Source organism: Lagopus leucura, unplaced genomic scaffold (genome assembly GCF_019238085.1).
Source record: "Lagopus leucura isolate 7727_CA_CO unplaced genomic scaffold, USGS_WTPT01 Super-Scaffold_100076, whole genome shotgun sequence".
NCBI classification, from domain to species: Eukaryota; Metazoa; Chordata; class Aves; order Galliformes; family Phasianidae; genus Lagopus; species Lagopus leucura.
In genome coordinates, this window is record NW_024962316.1 from 73,877 (window position 1) to 94,846 (window position 20,970).

Consider the following 20,970-nt stretch of genomic DNA (forward strand, 5'->3'; position numbering starts at 1 on the left):
TTAAACAGGATTTCATCCTGTTTCCCCTACAGGGCATTTCAGATGAAGCTATAAAGACATAGCACATCTACTCTGTATAATTAAAGACTCTGACAATAGAATTATTTCTTACACTCAACCTATGCACACACACTACTGAAGCCTACTCAAGTAATCCCTTTATCCAATCTAAGTCTTTCTGTGTTACTACGCATTTGCAAGGGGCTACATTAATATAAACTATCCCTTTTCACTGCAACTCTATATATGCCCTAGCAATAAACTGCACTAAACTAGAATTTCTGGGGTGAAAGCAACCTGTTGAGCTGAGAAAAATGATTCAGGCAGAATAATTTGACTGCTGTTTGCAAAATTTTCTCTCTTGCTGAACTTGATGGCAAATAGTCCCTTGTGAATAGAAACTTCATTCTGTTCAGGCTGGCTGGGATGGTTGAAATAAGCCACAGGACTTTCTTCCTGATCCCCAATTGCCAGAGCACATACACATCAATGCTGGTGCAAAGTTGTTGCATCCGCTTCCTATTAGTGATGTCTCTGTAGCATGTTGTCCTGGTGGCTGTACCAAGAACTGCATCCTTGTGAACGAAGACAAAGGAATGTGTATTCAGCAAAAGCCAACTCCTCTGGCTGTTAAGGGTGAGATTTATAATTAAGTGGAAATATGATCGAACCAACTCACTGAAGCTCAGCTACAGTTAAGAGAGACAGACAGATACATCTGAACAAGAAAGCAGTCTACCAAGCATAGTCTTAGGGTGAGATTAGTTTTTGCGCCGGCTACAAAGGAAACTTACATAAGTCAACACTGAATGGCTAACTGCTAGTTGGTTACAGTTATGTGAGAAGAATCATGTGCCAAATCCCTCTCCTAAATTCTAGTCTACAAAAGCATCAGATAGGTGAATATCAAGTGATATACTGCGTTATTTCCATATTTTTGTTCCTGAATACTCGTCTCTCTCTTTTTTTCTTCCTTCCAGCCCTCCTGTTCCTCACCCTTTTTCTTCCTTCCCTCTCACTGCTGAGTAGCCTTTTGACTTTTCCATCAATAAGTCTAAAGAGCATTTGAACGATTCTGTTCCCCCCTTCTCTCCTCCCTCCAGTTGCAAGTCAGGCAAGCACATCGATCAGAGGAGCTCAGGAAATATCTGGTGTTTTGTTGTCAGGATGATAATAACATTGCAGTTGTGAATGGGCTGCTGCAGGTCTGATCATGGACACCTGCAGGGTTTGTTTAATTGCATTTAATGACAAATCCTATACAGAGGAGCATTGCCAGAGAGATTTATTAGCCACCAAAGAGGCAAAGCACAACAGCTCAAAATATAATTTACACTGAGCATTTTTCCCCTGCCTCTCTTTAAACCACTGTAATAAATAACAAATCGGGTAAAGTGGGAAACACAAGTCTCAGAAAGAGGTGAGTGGCGTAGGAGAGAGACTGAAACCAAAGGAAATAACAGCAATAAGGCCACGCTGTTCTTTCTACCATCCCTGTGGTTGGGTATACAGAAAATACTGTTTGTTTAATTTACAGCCTGTAAGTGCAGCTGGGGATCTCTCTGTGATAAGCCAGCCTCTTCTCAGATAGCTAGAGGCTAAGCTCTTGACTCCCTATTCTTTCTAATCAGGCTTTTTTTCACCGTGTTTGGTAGCTAAGTTTAGACCTGATCTATATAAACAATTACAAAGAAACTAAAGAGGCTTCTCAGCACTATGGCTTTTACCTACCACAATTACAAGGAGGCATAAGTTTCCATACTGTTGAAATCTCTGGGACAAACTACAAGTGGCAGGTCCCATTCTGAAAAAATATCACATTGAGAAATATGGCCCTACAGAGATAGCTTCTCTATCAGAAGTCTAGACAAAAGTCTCACACACCTCTGCGTCCGGACAGAATTTATGTGTTCTACTAAATACCGTGCTCCTAAGAGGGAATGCATACCGGTAAAATCAACAGAGAACCTCATTCCCTTGCTCAAGCCAATTACTTCTCTTGCTTATTATGTGATTGTCTAGTGAAAACTTGTGGCAAATCCCTTTGCCAACCTGGTATATCACTGCTAGGCAGAGCGCAGTTCCAGAACAATTGTAAAGAGTTGTCACTTGAAATGGGGTAGTTGGACTAAATGACTTTTGAATGTTCCTTCCAACCAAACTATTACAGACCAGCCTATTCTACTCTACTCTAATTGCAATCTAAGTTAGCACTTTCTGAACCATTTTCTCTCACACAAGTTCATAAGTGATCTTCACGATTCTCACTCTCTCTTCCAATTACTCTTGGCAGAATACTGAATTGTCCTGGCCAATTTATTTCTAAAAATCGTCTTGCCCCACTGAAGTGGTTTTTTTTTTTTTTTTTTTTTTTTTGTTTGTTTTGGGGTATGCTCTGTAGCATGGCAGAGAAGATTTGCTGCCCTTTAGAGAAGATGCTTTAATTTAGGAAATTCAAGCACAGGCCAAAAGAGGCACATAGCAGAGTAAAATTGTAGTCAGAATAAGCAAAGGGTGCATGCTCACCAATGTTCTACTTCATATTCAGATTAAATTTTGCACTTTAAATGATGTGCACCAGGAAGTTTGTGGATAATGGCAATCTCGTTCCAAAAAATATCAGCCAGGAGTGTCCCTTCTGCAATGTTTAGTCTCTGTTTTAATAGAGGTAGAAATTGGCAGTTGGCAGTCATTACACAAATGTGGTGTAGGGTAACACCTGGACTTCAGATTTATCTGATTTCCTGGACAATAGCAGTATCACTAATACCCTCTGTTAAATAAGACCACCTGGACATCTCCTGGTACCAGCTCAAGCTATTACAAACATGCTTACCACCTAGGCTAGCACAATGGATTGTTATCTCCTGAGCAGCACAAATCCCCAGACTGAAACAAGCCATCTGGAATCTGATTAAAGTGTCCATAGAAAGCACATATGTTTAAAATGGAGAGAGAGGGAGAGAGTGGAAGGGTTGGTCCTTGCTCAGTAGGGCACAATCTCTGCCAGAACCAGCAAATTCTTCGTTCGCTGAAAATTCTTTCTCCTTCTATGCAAGAAACCTTTCACCAAAGCAGCTCTGCAGAGGTGAGGCTGCTGGAGGATACTGTTCTTCGTTTTTCCTTTTTACAACTGCTGACAGAAGTATGTTTAAGAGTCTTAGTTTGGCAACAGGAAGGATACCATCCCTTGTCCGATTCTACTGGCTGAGAGAAGTATGCCCCAATCAGACAATGGTAGTCAAAAGGAATAAAGCAAGATCCTTTCCTTGGATGTGAGCCAGCCTTGTCCTTTCATGCATTATTCATGAAATATAGAAGGTATTAACAGCAAAAGCTGGGGAGTGGGAGCAAAACTAAACCTGGGGTGAAATGAAGATCGCTCTTCAACAAAATCAGAGAAAAGGGAACAGAAAAAAGATTTTATTTTTCTTGCTTAAATCAGTCTCTCAGTAGGATTCCAGGAAACTCAGTGCTATCATTTTCTTATCTTTTTCCTTGCTGCTTGATTCATTTTCTCTAGCATTCCCAAGTATATATTGAATTTACTTATTTTAGTCAGACTAAACTACAACAGAGAGATAGGCAGGCTGACAGAGCACTCCAGGAGAAGTTTATCACAGGTATGAAAGAAAGAGATCCTGCTGAGTTCTGATATCCCTGAAAAAAAAAACATGACCCAAATTTTTATACGTATATACAGTCTGCTGGGTGAGAAAATGGAGCAAAAAGTCATAGATACAGTCACCAAATTGGATAGAAGATTATAGTGAGATCTGACATGATCTCACAAAGAACACTATGGTTTTTTTGTTTGTTGGTTTTTGCACCACCTAATATGTCTGGCAGCCATCTCTGAAATGAGACACAAGTGTTGAATGAATGAGAGCAAGTGAAGAAGGATAAGAGAAGAAGAAACGAAGGAAGATATCCCTGACAAGGAGGTGCTGCTCTCTGTGGTCTGGCTCTGTGTGGAAGACTAGTGATTTTGTTGTTCTGATTTATAAAGGTGACAACAAATCATAGCCTGCCATACAGCACAGATCTTCACCCTTGCTGGTAGGAAGAGACTGCTGACTGGACAGGCTTAGACTCTGAGTGAAGCTACAGGAGGAGTGTCCATGAAGAACCATACTGTGGGGCCTTGAGTATTGAGTATTTCTCTCCAAGTACAGCAATCACCTGCTTTCGGGTGATTTAAAGCAATTTCACATCAAGATCAACTATCATTATCTTCATACTGTGGATTGAGGAATCTTAAGTGTCTAACTTAATAGAATTCACAGTATTTCTGTGGCAGACTTGGGGTTTGAACCTCAGCAGCTGAGGTCTGCTGAGCACTCAGAGCTTCTGCTTGTTTTGAAGTTCCATCTTGGTGCTTCCAACAGGGTTTCAAAAATCAAAACAAGTAAACTTTCATTACCAGCCAGAGGCTCTATTCGCAGAGATGTTTAAGTGTGAAAATGGAATTCCAGAATCCTGCTGAGGCCAAAGGGAAAAGTAAGTACTGAAATGTCTCTAATAATTTGGTGGGTGGAGCTATATTTTCTTTGTCTGCTCAGCATGGCACACTTGTCGTTGTTATTACCTGAAGGGAGGGTGAGAGAGGACTGAGCCATGCCCTTTTCAGTGGTCCCAAGACAAGAGGCTGAGGGGAAAAAATGACACGCAGGAGATTCTGTCTGAAAGCATCAGGAAGCACTTCTCTGCTTTGAGGGTGACCAAGCCCTAGAGCAGGCAGCCCAGAGAAGTTGAAGAGCCCTCCTCAATTCTTGAAGATACTCAAAAGCCACTGCAAGATGAAGACAGCCACTGACCTCCAAAACAATCTGTTTTGTAGTTTACAAACATATTTTACAGTCCTTGTATCCAGATTCTTCGTGGGTCCTCATCCTTTGTGTCCAATTGATACTGAACAGCTCCTAGGTTCTGTTTCCTAAATATTTGTTGATCTGCTGCAACTTTTTATTCTATTTATTTCTGCCTTATTTGTTACCTTGTAAAAGGAAATAGCAATTCTCACCTCTTAGGAAGATGGCTAAGAGTGCTCTGTCTGTCTAGAAGACTGCATGTTCCTCATGGCTTTTGTCCTACCAGGGAGCCACATGCTGCAAAGGAGAATGATAGCATGCAATTGAGGAGGGGACAACTTGTTGAGCCACTCCCAAGGAAACTGATTGTACATTAAAAGCAAATTGAACCTAATTCTTAGGTGCAAATCTGATGCTTTTCTACCTTGCCATCTGCCTCAAAGCTAGTTTTTTCTCCTTTAAATTTGGAAGAGAAAGGGTCCAAATCCCAAGATATTATTATTATCATCTCAGATAATCTGTAAGTAGGAGCAGAGCAATTATTTTCCCAGGAAATTTACTGCTAAAGGAATTTAACAACTGTACAAATTGCTGCCAATTGGTGAAGTATGAAAGAAAAGATCTTGTTTCATAAGATGAATGACATACTCTCCCTTTCTTCTACCCTTCTACTGATATATATTAAAGGTACAAGAAATCGGACGACAGTAGTGCAACCACTAATGCTGAAATTGCTAGGCTGGTGTCTAATCTAAATGGAACTTTGATGATTTAGTGTTACCCAACATATCTCTCCTCCTTGCTCACTTCATGCAGTCTGATAAAAATCCTTCCTTCCAGGTAGCAATGGCCTCATGCCCTGTATAAGCACAGAAAATAATGTCATCACAAGCCTTAATGATGAAGGTAGTTACAGGACAAAGGCCCCTGCAGCAAGTTCAGTATTGGGTCATTGTTCCAGCTAATGTCATGGCGCCATTTCTCACTATTTTTAGAATTGTTCTCTTTGTACAGCAAATTTCTCTTGTAGTTACTTAAAAATACAGCAGATCTTGCCTTCTCTGGACTTAGTAGCAAAAGATTATCTTCCTCTGACTTCTGAAAATTAGACAATCCCCTAAAAGCTGCAGAGATTGATTAAAAAAACTTAAATTTAAAACCTAAATTTAAGCTTAGAAAAAATGAGGATCTCAACCCAGAGTGCTGTTAGCTCTTGGTGTAATGACAGACTAAGTACAAAGACCTTACAGAAAACTGCAGGAATCCAAGTTATCCCTTCACAGTCCTAAAAAGTAACTCAGGGATTCAGTAAATCAGCACAAACCTAATTCCCAAGTTGTTTATATGTTAGCACAGATCCAAATTTGTCAACATTTTGAGGAAAGAGATGTTTAACACTGGATGAGGAACATTCCATCCTTTCATGCTAAAACTGTGTTCCATGTCATATAGCCAAGCTCTTTTATTATTATCTACTTTGTATATTATGGTTGCCACAGATACCTTATCAAGAATTGAAACTGATTTTAGTTGCCCTATAAGCACAGAAAATGCAACCTTTAAACTCGGAGTTTAAAGATTTAGAAAGCAAGACAGATAGAGAACAGTTCTCATTCCCACGTTACAGACAGGGAAATAGGACACAGGAAGGTTAAATGACTAGCCCACAGTCAGAAAAAGTTTCTAGCAAAGGTACGGTCTCAGCCTATATTTCCAAAGTCTCTGCCCAACATTTTAGTGATCCATTCATTTGTTGTTTTTTTTGTTTTGTTTTGGTTTGGTTTTTGGTTTTTTGTTTTTTGTTTTTTTAAGTACTGTGTCATTATTTCTGTGAAAAAAATTATGCAACTCCTTCAGCAGCCAGTACTATATAATTCAACTTGTCTGAAAGGGAATATGAAATGGCAGTTAAAAAAAAAAAAAAAAAAAAAGTAACCCTCCTGCCATACAGTCTAGCAGCCCTGTCAAAATGTCTCATGTTTTATCTTCTTTTACTCTGATTGGTTTTTTAGTTCCCTCTGTAGTCTTAGAACACTGGCTGGGGCTTTATCTGCATTACCCTACAAAGTCAAAATCATGGAGTCTCCAGGGCCATGTGGAGGACGTATTCTATAGATGAGGGATGTGATACCTTCCAGTCCTTCACTTCAATGCCAGGTGTTCAGAGCCACATGGCATTAGGAGCCTGTGAAGGTTTCCTGGCAGATTCTGTGACAAGGAGGAGTAGTGACTGTTACTCATGAGGATGCAGGAACCAGCCCATGCAACAGACCTGCTCACCCAGATCCTGCTCACCCAGATGCACACTGTGTTAGATGGGACGTTATATGCAGATCTATTCTTCAGTGTTGTATCAGTGGGAGCTGCACTTACGATGCCAGTCTGATTCAGGAGACAGTATCCATCTCTGGGTGATGTTTCCAGGCATCCTGGGAAGGACCCTGGTTTGACATTAATTGTTTTGGTGGTGACTACTGTAAAAGAAGTCAAACAAAACAGGAGAACCAATGTCAAGGGAAATTGACCAGAATGCCTCTGGTTTCTGCCTCTCTCCCAGCCCAATCCTGCCCCAGTGCAGCACATCAGTGCAAGACAAGTTGATGTAACACAGTCACCAACATGTTCTGTGACCTCTCAAACCAGATAATCCACTCACAGCTGGGTCAGGGTGTACATGGCTCATCTACTTCATACCTATGCTTCCGATCTTTACTGAGCATTTTCTTTATTCATGGGAAAAAAAAAAAAAACAACAAAAAAAAAACAAAAAAAAAACCACAAAAAACAAACCAAACCAAACAAAAAACAAAAACAAAAACAAAAACCACAGCACATTTTAATCAGCAGTAGTTCTGTGATGTGATGTTTCTAACAGCTCACCCAGGAACTGGAGGAAGGCTCTGATATACATTTGGGAGCTAACAAGCTTACTTATTGTTACAGTGAATTTCATATGCATTGTGAGGAGGGGAAATGAATAGGGAGCTTCAGCTAATAGATACCTCAGATAAAAGTGTGAGTGCATCTGATCACCATAGCAACACAAAGAGATTGCAGGGAGAGAAAGTGTCACACCGCCTGTGTCTGTGCCTTGACCTGCCACAAAAACAGCAGCTTTCACACACAGATGCTCGCCAGCAGAGATACAGACCTGTGTATACGTCACAGCCAAGCACATACATGTTCTGTTCACATTTTCAGCTGTTCAGTTGCACGTAGTGCAATTGAAGGGGAGGGAGTGTTGATCTGCTGGAGTGGAGAAAGGATCTACAGAGGGACATGGATAGATTGGATCAATGGCCAAGGTAAATTGTATGAATTTCAATAGGGCCAACTGTCGGGTTCTGCGGTTTGGCCACAACCCCAGGCAACGCGACAGGCTTGGGAAGGAGTGACTGAAAGCTGCCTGGTGGAAAGGGACCCTTGTGTACTGATGGACAGCCAGCTGAATATAAGCCAGCAGTGTGCTCATGTGGCCAAGAAGGCCAATGGCATCCTAGCTTGTATCAGGAATAGTGTGGTGAGCAGGACCAGGAAAGTCATCCTGCCCCTGTACTCGGCACTGGTGAGGCCTCACTGTGAGTACAGTGTTCAGTTTCGGGCACATCAATCCAGAAATGACATTGAGGTGCTGGAGCAGGTCCAAAGAAGGGTACAAAGCTTGTGAAGGGCTTGGAGAATATGCCCTGGGGCTATTTAGTCTGGGGAAGAAGAGGCTGAGAGGAGATCTTATTGCTCTCTTCCATTACCTGAAAGGTAATTACAGCAAGAGCAAGGCTCGTTTCTTCTCACTGGTGACAGGTGACAAGATGAGGGGAAATGGCCTCAAGCTGCACCAGGGGAGGTTTAGGTTGGATACCAGGAAAAACTTCTTTACAGAAAGGGTTGTTAAGCACTGGAATAGGCTGTCCAGGGAGGTGATTGAGTCACCATCCCTGAATGCGTTTAAAAACCATTTGGATGTGATGATTTAGCAGAGGGTTGTTAGAGTTAGGGTAGTATGGTTAGGTTGCAGTTGGACTTGCTGATCTTTAAGGTCTTTTCCAACCTGAGCAATTCTATGGTTCTATGATTCTACAGTCAGCTAGTGCATGCACACACACACGAAACCCCATTAAAATGGACCACCTGTGTCCAAACTCATTGCTGACAACTATTTACATAGGCGAACACAATTTTTAGCTTGTGAACACAGGTGTGGATTTGCAGAGGGAACATTAGGATAGTCACACAGCAAATATTCCAGTGCACATAGCCACTTCTCCTGTCCTCACACAGCACTTGCACAGCATGCACATCCAAGGTGCTTGGAAAACTTGGCTTGTTTTCTTTCCAGTGTGAAGCTGTTCTGTCCCCAAGCACACTGCTCATGCAGAGGACACACGCATGCAGCCCAACTTTGTGTGGGAATTCTGTCACAGACACTGGCTTTGGCTGTCAGGAGCACTGAGCACCTGCTGCTCCCAGTGACTTTAACAGCTGCTGAAGTGAAAATTAGGCCCACACTGTCTGTTATGCAAAAGCAGTTTCTAAGCAACAAAAATTATATTCTGTGTGAAAGCGACATGCATTAGCAGCATAATCCTAGATAATTCCAGACAAGACCTAAATGGGTGGAAGAATGGATGGACTGAACAATAACAATGATAGACTAAGTAATGGTAATAGAAATAATGAAGCTAATCTTATTTACTGGGAAAGGAGAGGAACGCTATAAATAAAACACAACAGGAGAAACCTGGTACCAATTCCCCATATAAAGATTTGAGCAACTTAAATTTGGCTTGCACCCTAAAAATAGGCTCTAGTAACCCAAGCTCTACTAACCTCAACCAGGGTGTTTATGGCCTTAAATATTTGTGCTTCGCTCCGCGTCAGCATTTGGGCACAGATAAAGCTGCACGTTGTGTCCTGCGCTCTGAGAGCGCTGCTCTGACAGCGCCGTGCCGCGGGCAGACCTTGTCCGTCCACAGCACTGCCAACCGCAAGCAGTTCATAATGCACAGCCTGACGCCGTGCAGCTCTAGCCTTTTGGAGTTCAATCACTTCAAGGAACGAAACAGAAATTAAACCCCCAATGAAATTTGTACACGTAAGGTTACGGAAGGGTTTTGGATGCCAAAAGCCTATCGGCTCTACACAGAAACTGAGGCTTCAGGCCGCGCTGGGGGCTCTCAGGGTATTCCGGCACAGAGCGACTCTTTTTCTTTTCCCGCCTTTTGACCAACTCAGAGCCAGGCCCACCTCTCCCCAACCGCTCTGCTTTCCCTCTGAGAGCTGCGACCCTCACCGCCAGATCCCGTCTAATCCACACTGTGGAAGGGAAACCGCGGCGCTCACTGCGACCGCCCCGCAACCATGCACCCCCATCACCACCACTTCCCACCCTCCTCCTCCCCCAGAAGCCCCTGCGCTGACGGGCGCGGGGTGCGCCGGGTAACGCGGCCTCGGCACTCCTGGAATCCGCGGGGAAGGGCTGCGTTCTGTGCCTTGCTCGGACTGCATTTCACACAGCATCCTGCACGGAGTCTCGGCGCAGGCTGTGGTGGCCCCTTCAGCCTTGCGTGCCGGGAGACGGAGTCCCTACGGGGCAGCCCTCGCGTTGCCTGCCGGGCGCGAGACTACATTTCCCATCATTTCCCTCCATCTCCGTCCCCGGAGCCGTCCGGGCGCCATTTTGTTTCGCGTTCCAACCTAAGATGGCGGCTGGGCGAAGAGAGTGAAGGTTGTCGCCGTCGGGTAAGGGCAGTCTCGCCGAATGTCTCCGCTCCCGTAGGGCTCCTTCTCGCCGGGGGCCGCCCTCGCCCGTTCCCCGTCCCGGGGCCGATTTGGGTCCGCAGAGGCGGAACCGGTCCATGGCCAGGAGGCGGCCGACGCGTTCATCGCGGCCCCCGTCGCCATGGACCTGCGCACGGCCGTGTACAACGCGGCCCGCGATGGGAAGCTAAAGCTGCTACAGAAGCTGCTGGGCAGCCGCAGCCGGGAGGAGCTGGAAGCGCTGACAGCAGGGCCTGGTGGAGGTGATGGCTCCGGGGGTGGGAGCACTCCGCTGCTGATCGCTGCCCGCCACGGACACCTGGAGGTGGTGGAGTACCTCCTGGATCACTGTGGGGCCCGCGTGGAAGAGGGTGGATCTGTCAACTTCGATGGAGAAACCATCGAGGGGGCCCCGCCGCTGTGGGCCGCATCTGCTGCCGGGCACCTGGGGGTGGTGCGCAGTCTCTTGGATCATGGTGCCTCAGTGAACCAGACAACGCTGACCAACTCCACGCCGCTGAGGGCTGCCTGCTTCGACGGGCACCTGGAGATTGTGCGCTACTTGGTTGGAGAGCGCGGGGCTGACCTGGAGGTAGCGAACCGGCATGGACACACTTGTTTGATGATTTCTTGCTACAAAGGGCACCGGGAGATTGCACGTTACTTGCTGGAGAAAGGGGCTGATGTCAACCGCAGGAGCGTGAAGGGGAACACGGCCCTGCATGACTGTGCAGAGTCAGGCAGCCTGGAGATCCTGCAGCTACTGCTCCGCTCCAAAGCCCGCATGGAGAAAGATGGCTATGGCATGACTCCTCTGCTGGCTGCCAGTGTTACTGGGCATACCAATATTGTAGAATATCTCATCCAGGGAGGGATGCAGCAGGAGGAAGAGGATGTTGCAGGGAACCAAAACGAGACCTGTGCTTTGGGTGGGAGCCATCAGAGATGCTGCAGCACTGGTCGGAAAACTCCTGAGGGCTGCGACAAAGAGCAGCATGAGAGATGTTGTGCATCAGCTTCCAGTCAGGATGACCAGCAGGTTCCTAATGTGTTCTGCACTCGAGAGGCTGCTGTGGAGGCACTGGAGTTGCTAGGTGCCACATTTGTGGATAAGAAACGTGACCTTTTGGGAGCCCACAAGTATTGGCGAAGGGCAATGGAGCTTCGATACGAGGGTGGGCAGTACCTGCCTAAACCTGAACCAAGGCAGCTTGTGCTGGCATACGATTACTCACGAGAAGTAAGTTCGTTGGAGGAGCTAGAAGCCTTGATTACTGATCCAGATGAGATGCGCATGCAGGCACTGCTCATTAGAGAGCGCATCTTGGGTCCTTCGCACCCAGACACCTCCTATTATATCCGCTATCGAGGGGCTGTCTATGCTGACTCAGGCAATTTTGAACGCTGTATTAACTTGTGGAAGTATGCTCTTGACATGCAGCAAGGCAATCTGGAGCCTCTTAGCCCTATGACAGCCAGTAGTTTCCTTTCCTTTGCTGAGCTTTTCTCTTATGTGCTTCAGGACCGCTCCAAAGGCACTTTAGCTACCCAGTTGGGCTTCTCTGATCTCATGGGAGTACTGAGCAAAGGTGTCCGGGAGGTAGAGAGAGCACTTATGCATGGCAAGGATCCTGTAGTTGACTCGGCACAGTTCACCAAGACACTGGCCATTATTCTCCACCTGGTTTTCCTGCTGGAGAAGGTGGAATGCACCCCAGAGCAGGAGCACCAGAAGCGCCAAACTATCTACCGCCTGCTGAAGTGTAGCCCTCGAGCCAAGAATGGCTTCACCCCTTTGCATATGGCTGTGGACAAAGATACCACGACAGTGGGACGCTACCCAGTGGGCAAGTTCCCATCACTTCATGTTGTTAACTTGCTTCTGGAGTGTGGGGCTGACCCAGACAGCCGTGACTATGACAACAACACCCCGCTGCATGTTGCTGCTCGCAATAACTGCCCACTGATCATGAGTGCACTGATGGAGGCTGGAGCCCATATGGATGCCACCAATGCCTTCAAGCAGACTGCTTATGAGCTGCTGGATGAGAAGCTGCTCTCCAAGAGCATGATGCAGCCCTTCAATTACATCACCCTCCAGTGCCTTGCTGCTCGTGTCCTGGACAAGCACAAGATTCCCTACAAGGGCTTCATCCCTGAGGAGCTGGAAGCCTTCATTGAACTACACTAGAGTGGGAGAGCTGAACTCCCAAGCCTTTCTTGGCACTAACTTCGCCCCCAGGAAGTAGCACAGCCTGAAACTTAAGGCTATCTTTGTCTGGGTGTCAGAGGCTGTTTTGTGTTGATGGGCTGCAAGCTTTGTCCTTACCTGTCACTGGCAAGCTGGCGAGTGCGGGGGTAGGGGAGGAGAAGGGTCAAGAGCTCATGGCTATCCTTCATTGCCACCTTCAGGTACTAGATATCTCCATAGAGCACTGTATCCAGAGAAGGCTGCAGCCCCTGCGTTTTTCCATACGAACCATCTTATCCTGAGGAGGAAGGAAAACGAAGATCCCTGGGACCTGCTGCCTTTCCCATTAGTGCAGAATTAACACAGCATTAAGCTTTGGAGCAGCTACATGTCACATATGCACTCTATCCCTTTCCATCCCAAAAATTGAACAGTTAGGAATGCAAGAGGGGAATAAAGTATTTTCCATCTAGTTCTTTCCCTGCCCCCTCCTCAGACTTGATACAGTACTGCTCTGATGGCAAAGTGGCTTATTCTCTGCTGAGGTAGTTGCTTTGCATGACAGTAGGGCTGGGTATGCTGATCATTTTTTTGTTTGTTTGTTTTCTTTTTTCCTTGGTTGGCCATGTAGGAAGTGATGTTAAAGATTTCGATGATTGTGCATAAATATGGGTTATTTTTTCTCTTTTAGAGCCAGGCCCTATCTATGCTGCAAGACTACTTCAATCCAAGTAAGATATAGTAAAGTCAGTTCTGGTTACAGTTTCATCGGAAGATATTGATATGAATGGGGAAGAAAACCTGTGACCTCAGAAACAAAATGCTAATTGGAATTCAAGCTTTTGCCTTGCCCATTCTGCACACATTAACTCCATTTCCCAAACGGGGTCCTTCAGCTCCAGAGCTCAGCAGGTGATCACACTGAGCTGTACAGAATGAATATAGCCAAGTTTCAGAGCCCAGCCTATGCACTTTTAACCATCTCTGAGGATGTATTCTGGTAAACCCCTTTAGGACGGGAAGTACTTACAGTGTGAGTGTGGGTAGTGCTTAGGATTTTTTAATTGAGCCAGTGAGTGTAGCATGTCCGTATGAAAGAAGAAGGAAATGTAAGTTAAGGGCACCTTCTGGGTTTATTGATATCAACCCAGGAGGCTCTGTTAGTATCCCATTTTGAAGACCCGCATGAAGTAGATTGTTAATATCTGTTTTTGGCTTCTGATTCGTTCTGTATATTTACTGAGGGTGGCGGTGCTACATCAGGAATAGAATTTGAAATCTCATCTGGCTACTGTTAGGCAAGCTCATTTCTCTAATTAGAATCTGCATGCAACTTTTTTTTCTCTTTGAATTTGTAGTCTTGCGGTAGGTATTTGCCTACATTAGCAGAACCCTTCTTGGTGTAAACATGATGCTGTTCAAGCAGTTTATCTTCTTGCAGGAGGAGGGACTTTGGCGCCCTCTGGCTCCTTTTTTGGTCTGGGCAGAATGGAAAGCACAGTTGAAGGCGAAGCAGCTGCCTCAGCTTTTGAGAAATGTCAAGATTGGGAGTACAGAACCCTGGTAAACAGCCATGTGCTATATGCTTCTGAAGCTTCTCTATGTGTATGTATAAGCCAGCATACTCATAAACCTCAATAATCCAATACTCTCTGCCCCTTAAAGATACTAGAGATCTGCCATTACATTTTTGCAGTGTTAACTATAAGTTCTATTTATAAAGTAAGGAGTTCTAACTTTTACTGAGATGTAAAGTTCACATGTAGTTTTGCTGCATTTTTCCCCCCTAATTTTGGCTGAAACTTGATCTAAAATGCAGGAATGGAATTTGTTAATTTGTGAGCTGATGAGTGCTCTTAACTTTAAATAATAAAACAAAAAAATGGCTGCTAGGATGTAAGTGCCTTGGACTTCTTGCTGGTAAGCCTCTATTTTCAACTCCTTGTTTCGTAGCAATGGTATGTTTGTGGATATGGTAATTCTGTTTCATTTCATCTGAATTTACTCATGGGAAGAGTTAATCTACACTGCAGATGCAAACATTTCCCCTGAAAAGGGATAACGCTGATACTTGAATGACATATCTTTATATACTTTGCTTTGTCTTATGTAAATGAAGTAGGAAGGGATTATAATCTTTTGACTCAGATATTACCAGCCTTATGCACAGTCAGGACAGGCAGGAAGAGGGATGCAATGTAGCTGTCATCAATTTGTTTTTAAGCTCCAGAGCTATCAGTGGCAGATGAAAAGCAAAACAAAATAATTAAAGTTTCTGGAGCTAGTTTCAAAACAATCATTTGGATTTCAAAAATAGCCTTCCCTGGGCAGGAAAGGAAAAGATGTATAAAATATTTGAAAGTTTTTCCCTTCACTGATCATTCCTCAAAAATAATTTGCAATAGCTTGGTCATTGTTGAGCATTTCTCAGCTTCACAGAGAAACACAGGGGAAAAATCAGAAGGTCACAAACACGTGTATGTTCTCTTGTGAAAACAAAGAGTGACAAGCTTCCTTTCCATGATGAGGAAGAACAAAGACAGCCCTGAAAATGTGGAGTGAGTGAACTTGTTGCTGCAGTTGAAATAGGGCTTTGCCTGTTATGTGGCAGTCACACCTTTTGAGTCACTTGGAAATCAGTGTACAATAAGCTTAAAAAAAAGCCCCCTGCAGAGTATTTTACTGCCTGCTGCTGTGTCTTTCTCTGTTTCTCCACTCCAAGCAAACTTGTTGTGACTGTTCACAAACTGGAGCAGTTTCCAGCTGACCAGGTTTGCAAGGTTTATAAAATTTATAGAAAGCATAATAAATGGAGCAAGATTGATGTATATGCTTTCTTCAGAGGATTTGGAGGCTGCACAACTGCAGTGTGACAATGTTGCAGTAATACAATGCCTATTCTAACAAAGGTGATGTAGAGAAAATAGGATCATCTTTAGAAAGAATGCAACCACCACAAGAATTTCAGCAGGCTCTGTAAAGCATAAATGAGTTAATCCTTTATTATTAGGTCAGTGTGAGAAACAGAAGCCAAACTGTTTCAAAGCTGGAAGCCAGCAACTGATGGCAGCTCTTAAGCAGGACAGAGGGGGCTTTGGTTTGTCCCTTTATCTTGCACTAGGTCTTAGCCAAGGAGGCCCAGGAGGAGCTAAGCCTTCCTTGAGGTCAAGGAAGGGAGATAGAGAGACATTCTGTGAACAGACTCATGAGTTCTTCTGTCACCCTTTGGGCACTCTGCTTGGATAGTACGTGACCAGGATGGCCTGTAGTAGTCCTGCTTGTTGGCTTCCAGACAAGGCTGGCTTCTCTTGATTTGAAACATACCAGGGCAAGTATTCAGAGTGACATGAGCACACAAATATCAGCAGTAATATCAGGAATGGGAGTCACCTGCTGTGTATCAATTGCACTGGCCCTGAAGGCTGTCTTTAATGAGCACTTGGTAGCTCTCTGGCTCTTCCAAGGGTGAGGAGTAGGTAGGGTGAGCTGCCCTACAGCTTGCACAGACCCTGGAGCAGTGCCAGTAGGCTCTGGAGTTTGCTGCTGTCACTTTGAGTCTGCTTGGCAGAGGAAACAGTTTCTAGACACCTGGTGGCTTTGGTCTGACCTCTGCTGACAGAACAGGCAAATGGCCATGGCAACACCCATCAGGCTGAGCAAGCAGGTTGGCATTGTGCTTCAGATACCATCCTTGGGCTAAAAGCCTAGTAGAGGTCTGCCTCATAGAGCCATTGCCCAGATCCTGCAGAATATCTCCCTGTCACTGGCCTTTCTTCACTCTTGTAATGCTCTGCTCAACACTTCTGGTTTTGAGTCAAACTTTTCCCTCAAAGGTGGTAAAATAAATGGAAGGAATAATCTCAGTAGAGCATATTTCTGTGTATAACAGCCAGTCTAGCAGGGCCTAATCCCATCTGTGAACTTTTAAAAACAGATAAAGGAGAACCCACAGCTTCTGCTTTCTCAGACTTTCTCCAAATTTCCCCCCTTTGCATTTTACCTTTGGTTTTTTTTTTTTTTGTTTTTGTTTTTGTTTTTGTTTTGTTTTGTTTTTCCCAAAGTACAGCTTTACTGTAGAGTTCTTATTTAGCCTCATACCTGGTGTATAATCTTGGTCCTTTGAGTTTAACAGAGTTTTCTTAAAAATATTTTTCTTAAACCATGCCTCGAGGGGCATGTGGGAATTCTATCTCACAAACACAAAGCTTGTCTCTTTGCAGTTTCAGGGGAGAACTGAGAATAGTCATCTCCTGATGCCTCAGCCTAGAGGCCCACAGCCTCTCAGAAGTTTTTGAAGCAAGTTTCATGAATTTTCCCAGCTCTGATGTGAGGCTGGGGGAAATGGTGCTGCACAGCAGCATCAAGGGGAGCGTGCCATGTGCATAAAGTAGGCACCGATATGAACAGGCCACACTGCAACCACAAGCAAAGAGAGCAGCCAGAAGAAAATAGTGTGACCTTGCAGTGCAGAGCACCTTCACAGGAGGCCACAGTGACTCCCCAAAGAATTCTCAGAAGATTTTCCCTCAGATTACTTGGTCAGCAGCAGATTATGAAACATAATCGAGATGTGCTATCTCCCAACCCCCTCCACTTAAGAGCTAGACATACAGAGATATCCCCAGCTGTCCCTTTTCTGATTTTACAGGAAACAACTGGAGAAATGAAAATATAAATTAATTAAAATTTATTTATCAAACCTTTCAGTTAATCCTCAGAAAATCAAGAAAATTGTTTTCTCGGTTAAAGGAAAATAGGCAAATGGATAGTAATCTGAGGAAATGACAACCTCTTTGTAAAAGAAGGCACTTTTCTCCTGTGCTCCAAGAAATAGAGGCTATTAGGCCCCACTGAAATTAGAATAGTCCCTTTTCCAGCAGAATCTCTCTAGTCTAGAGTTTGAAATGAAGGGTGGGTGACTCTAGCTGACTTTTTGCATCTCCGATTAAGCATTCTCCCTGGATTCTTCCCCACTGTCCTGTGGACCTGGTGCAGCAGTTTCCACATGCATTGTGTTGTGGTTCCCAATCTGAACCATTCGAGCATGTTGAATGATGATGGGATGGGCACCTCCTGGATCTGCAGTCCTGTAGTGCTGGCCTGATGGGAGATTAAGTGGTTGGGAAGGAGAGGGACCCAGCTGAGCAGATGTGGGATGACCAGCCTGGAGAAGTGGGTGTGTGGCAGCAGAGACAGACGTTGGAGGATGGCATTGTTGGGATAACTGGAGAGGCAGGAGCTGTTCTAGCAGCTGCTCTAGGCTTGACTGATTCAGCTGCACTGCTGATGGAGACATCTGGGGAAGGGAGCCAAGGGTCAGAGCACCTAAGTTCTGCAGTGTTTGGCAGTGATCCTGATATAGCTCTTGTTTCCTTTTCTGCTCTTGGACTTGCTGTATCTGGCACCACATGGCCTTCCTTTCATTGATTTTCTCGGGGGTAAAGGTGTTCTGCACTGTCCTGGCAAACACAGGAGAGTTCTCATCCAAGGCCACCAGCACACTGAGCATGCTGGGAATCTGACTCCGCTCCAATGGATTCTCCTTAGGTACAAAAGGAATGACAGAGTTGTGCTTGGAAGGTCGCTGGATGGACTCCATTAGAGCTGAGTTTGTTTGAAACATACACTGGTGGCACAGAAAGTTCTTGGTCAGCAGAAGGATGAGGAAAGCAGAGTTTTCCATAGCATCCTGAAAGCAAGTCAGCTGGTTGTGTCCTGCAATGAGGAAGTCCTCACAGAATGTGGCACCATTGGGCACCCCCATGTTCTCCAGCAGGTCCTTGATGCGACATGCAATATGCTCATCTTCCCAAGCATGTAGAACAACAAAAGTGAAGAACTTTTTCTTTTCACCACTGGGCTCTGGTGCTAATGCTGCTTTCACAGTTTTTAAAGGAGGAGGGCAAGTTGGGGAGGCGGATGTGTGGAGGGAAGTGGGAAATGGTACGCTGTAAGGAACACTCTGAAGAGGAGGGGGAATGGTTGTAGAGGAATTGGTTTGAGGAGGAAAGGAACAAACTGAAGTGGAAGCAGCTGCGGAGTTGGAAGTGCCTGCTGGAATGTAGGAGTCTTCTATGGGTATGCAAGCAGGACCAGTATTTATTGTCGTTCTTGAATAGGGAAGACTTGTAGATAATTTTTGCTTTTGGTCTCTGTTTTTTTTTGGTACCTGAGGTTCTGCTATCACTGTGCTGGAAATATCGTCACTCTCAACAGGTTGGCCCACAGCACCAAGTGTGGGCAGCTGTGTTTCAACAATAGGGAGAGATGAATGACAGGAACTGACCTGCAGTGTCTTCCCCAGAAGGGGGACTTGGGGATTTGTGTCCTGAGTGGAATGACTGCTGGGGCTGCCTGTTTCCTGCAGGCTGTGGCTCTGTCTCTCTCCATCAGGCTGTCCAGTATCACTGGTGATCTCTTCACACAGCCGACTGGACTCACAGGAAAGAGTCGGTGTGCGAAAAATAGCTGTTGGCGATTGACTGATCAGGAGATTGGTGAAGGAATTGGAGATCCCTGAGGATTGCAAGGTCTGTGGGCCTGAAAAGTCTGAAGTGTTTCTAATCTTCATTGGGGAGCTTTTTGCCATGCTGTTTGGGCTGGTCATACGGACAAATCCTGTGCTCACATCAGATCTCAGTGTCCGAAACTCACTATCTGAATCCACAGTGCTGATAGCTGAGCCACATCTTTCCTGATCCACAACCGGGATGCTATTGAGTGTGTCCCTCTGAGCATCCCTGTTGATATTAAAAATGTCCTCAAAGCTTGGCTCGACGTCAGCACTCTGTGCCATCTCATCAGCTGGTGGCCAAGATGATGGACTGTAGCAGCGTGGATGGAAAAAGCATATTACAGCATTTGGATTCAAGGTTTATTTCCCCGCAGTGCTCTGCAATGCCCTGGTTGTACTTCCTGTACCATGCAAGCAATGCCTTTTTGCAGCTCAGTGATTCGACTCAGAAGTGAGCTATCTCTGTCCTGAAGAGCAGAGCAAATGAACCTATGAGAAGAACATGGGAGAACATACTGAGAAACGATGGGGCAGAGAGCTCCCAGGCTCTCAGAGCTCTGTTTTTTTTCCCCCCACATTTACTGCTTACAAATATGCCAGTACATGTGACATGCTACACACATAATTCCAACTCTGTTATTAAGCAAAGAGTAAGTTCTTCACATTCTTTTCACGTTATAGACAACAGTTTTAAAGTCACTGCTAAATTAATCATGTATTTGGGTAAAGCCATGCACTCATCTCCTCCAGGGCCGCTCTTTGCAGTGGCAAACTAGGAAATAAAGCCCTTTCAAGTCCCAGGAAGGCCAAGAATACCCACACATCTGCTCTTGGGCTGCCTCATGTCACTGTGGACATTGGTGTGATCTCCTTCTGTATCTAATCCCTGGTTTCTCCTAAACCGCAGCACTCACCGATGCTGACTGAGCTGGGTTAGATTGAATAGCAGACCTGCAGCTCCACAAAGAGCCTGGTGAACAGCTTTCTGCATATAAAGGAAACTGGGGTGTTTACAAATAGCTCTCAACTGGGGAAAGTCTAAAATTTAAATTTGTTTTTCTCATTCAGAAAAATTCTCTAATTGCCTAATGAATGAGTTCAAGCTGAACCTGAGGAAGTTGGTGGCTCTTTAAACGAAAACCGTTTCAGTGAAACAGTCGATGGGGGGAAGGAAGAAATGAAAGGCCGGGCATCGAAAGAGCAGAGCGGGACCTTTGTAACTCGTTGATACCCTTCCGCCTTGTGACTCAGCGAAATGCCCCAAACGCCCCCAAACTTCTCGTGGTTCTCACCGTGCCTCTTCGGCCGCCGCTCTCTGCCCCGACGCGCAGCGCTTCCGCGGAGCCGCACCACAAGCACCGCTTCCCCGTCACACCCCCCGGCTGTACGGTCCTACCTGCGCCGCTCCCGCCGCCCCGGAGCCCTCGGCCCTGCCCCTAGACCGCCACGCACCCCCTTCCCGCACGAGCAGCACCCTCCAGGGCCAGGCCGGGGGTCGCGGATGGGGCCTGAAGTGGGACGCTCCGCGCTGCCCCGGGCCCGGCGTCGCTGCTGCCCAGGCAGGGCCTCCTGGCATACGAGGAAGCGGAGAAACTCGGAACAGCGGGGCGGAGCAGAGCTCGGCCGCAGGGCTGGGGCGGAGCGGCCCCGTGGAGGCAGGACGGGAGCGGCGCTTGCGGAGCCGGGGCAGGAAGCCC

General features: G+C 45.6%; 2 protein-coding genes and 1 long non-coding RNA gene across 4 annotated transcripts in view; 1 reads left to right on the forward strand and 2 right to left on the reverse strand.

Moving 5' to 3' along the window:
* Positions 1–9,780, reverse strand: part of LOC122188739 — a 31,027-nt gene extending 21,247 nt beyond the window's left edge. The window contains exons 1-2 of the long non-coding RNA XR_006181638.1: positions 9,639–9,780; positions 7,107–7,285 (exon numbers count right to left, since the gene is read on the reverse strand). This is a non-coding gene — a long non-coding RNA (uncharacterized LOC122188739). The remainder of the gene's footprint in view (positions 1–7,106; positions 7,286–9,638) is intronic.
* A 486-nt stretch (positions 9,781–10,266) lies between these two features.
* On the forward strand, positions 10,267–14,654 carry FEM1A (fem-1 homolog A). The gene has a single exon (XM_042887237.1). The coding sequence runs from the start codon at positions 10,711–10,713 to the stop codon at positions 12,757–12,759; it is 2,049 nt and encodes a 682-aa protein (XP_042743171.1). The 5' UTR covers positions 10,267–10,710; the 3' UTR covers positions 12,760–14,654.
* A 2,777-nt stretch (positions 14,655–17,431) lies between these two features.
* TICAM1 (toll like receptor adaptor molecule 1) lies at positions 17,432–20,831 on the reverse strand. 2 transcript variants are annotated; one of them, XM_042887239.1, is made up of 2 exons: positions 20,726–20,831; positions 17,432–19,762 (listed from the first exon to the last, which is right to left on the reverse strand). In XM_042887239.1, exon 2 carries the CDS (start codon positions 19,553–19,555, stop codon positions 17,705–17,707), a length of 1,851 nt encoding a protein of 616 aa, XP_042743173.1. In that variant the 5' UTR covers positions 19,556–19,762; positions 20,726–20,831; the 3' UTR covers positions 17,432–17,704. The 2 variants fall into 2 exon arrangements, with proteins under 2 accessions (XP_042743173.1, XP_042743172.1); XM_042887238.1 differs by lacking the exon at positions 20,726–20,831 and adding an exon at positions 20,566–20,655.
* Positions 20,832–20,970: the final 139 nt, after the last annotated feature.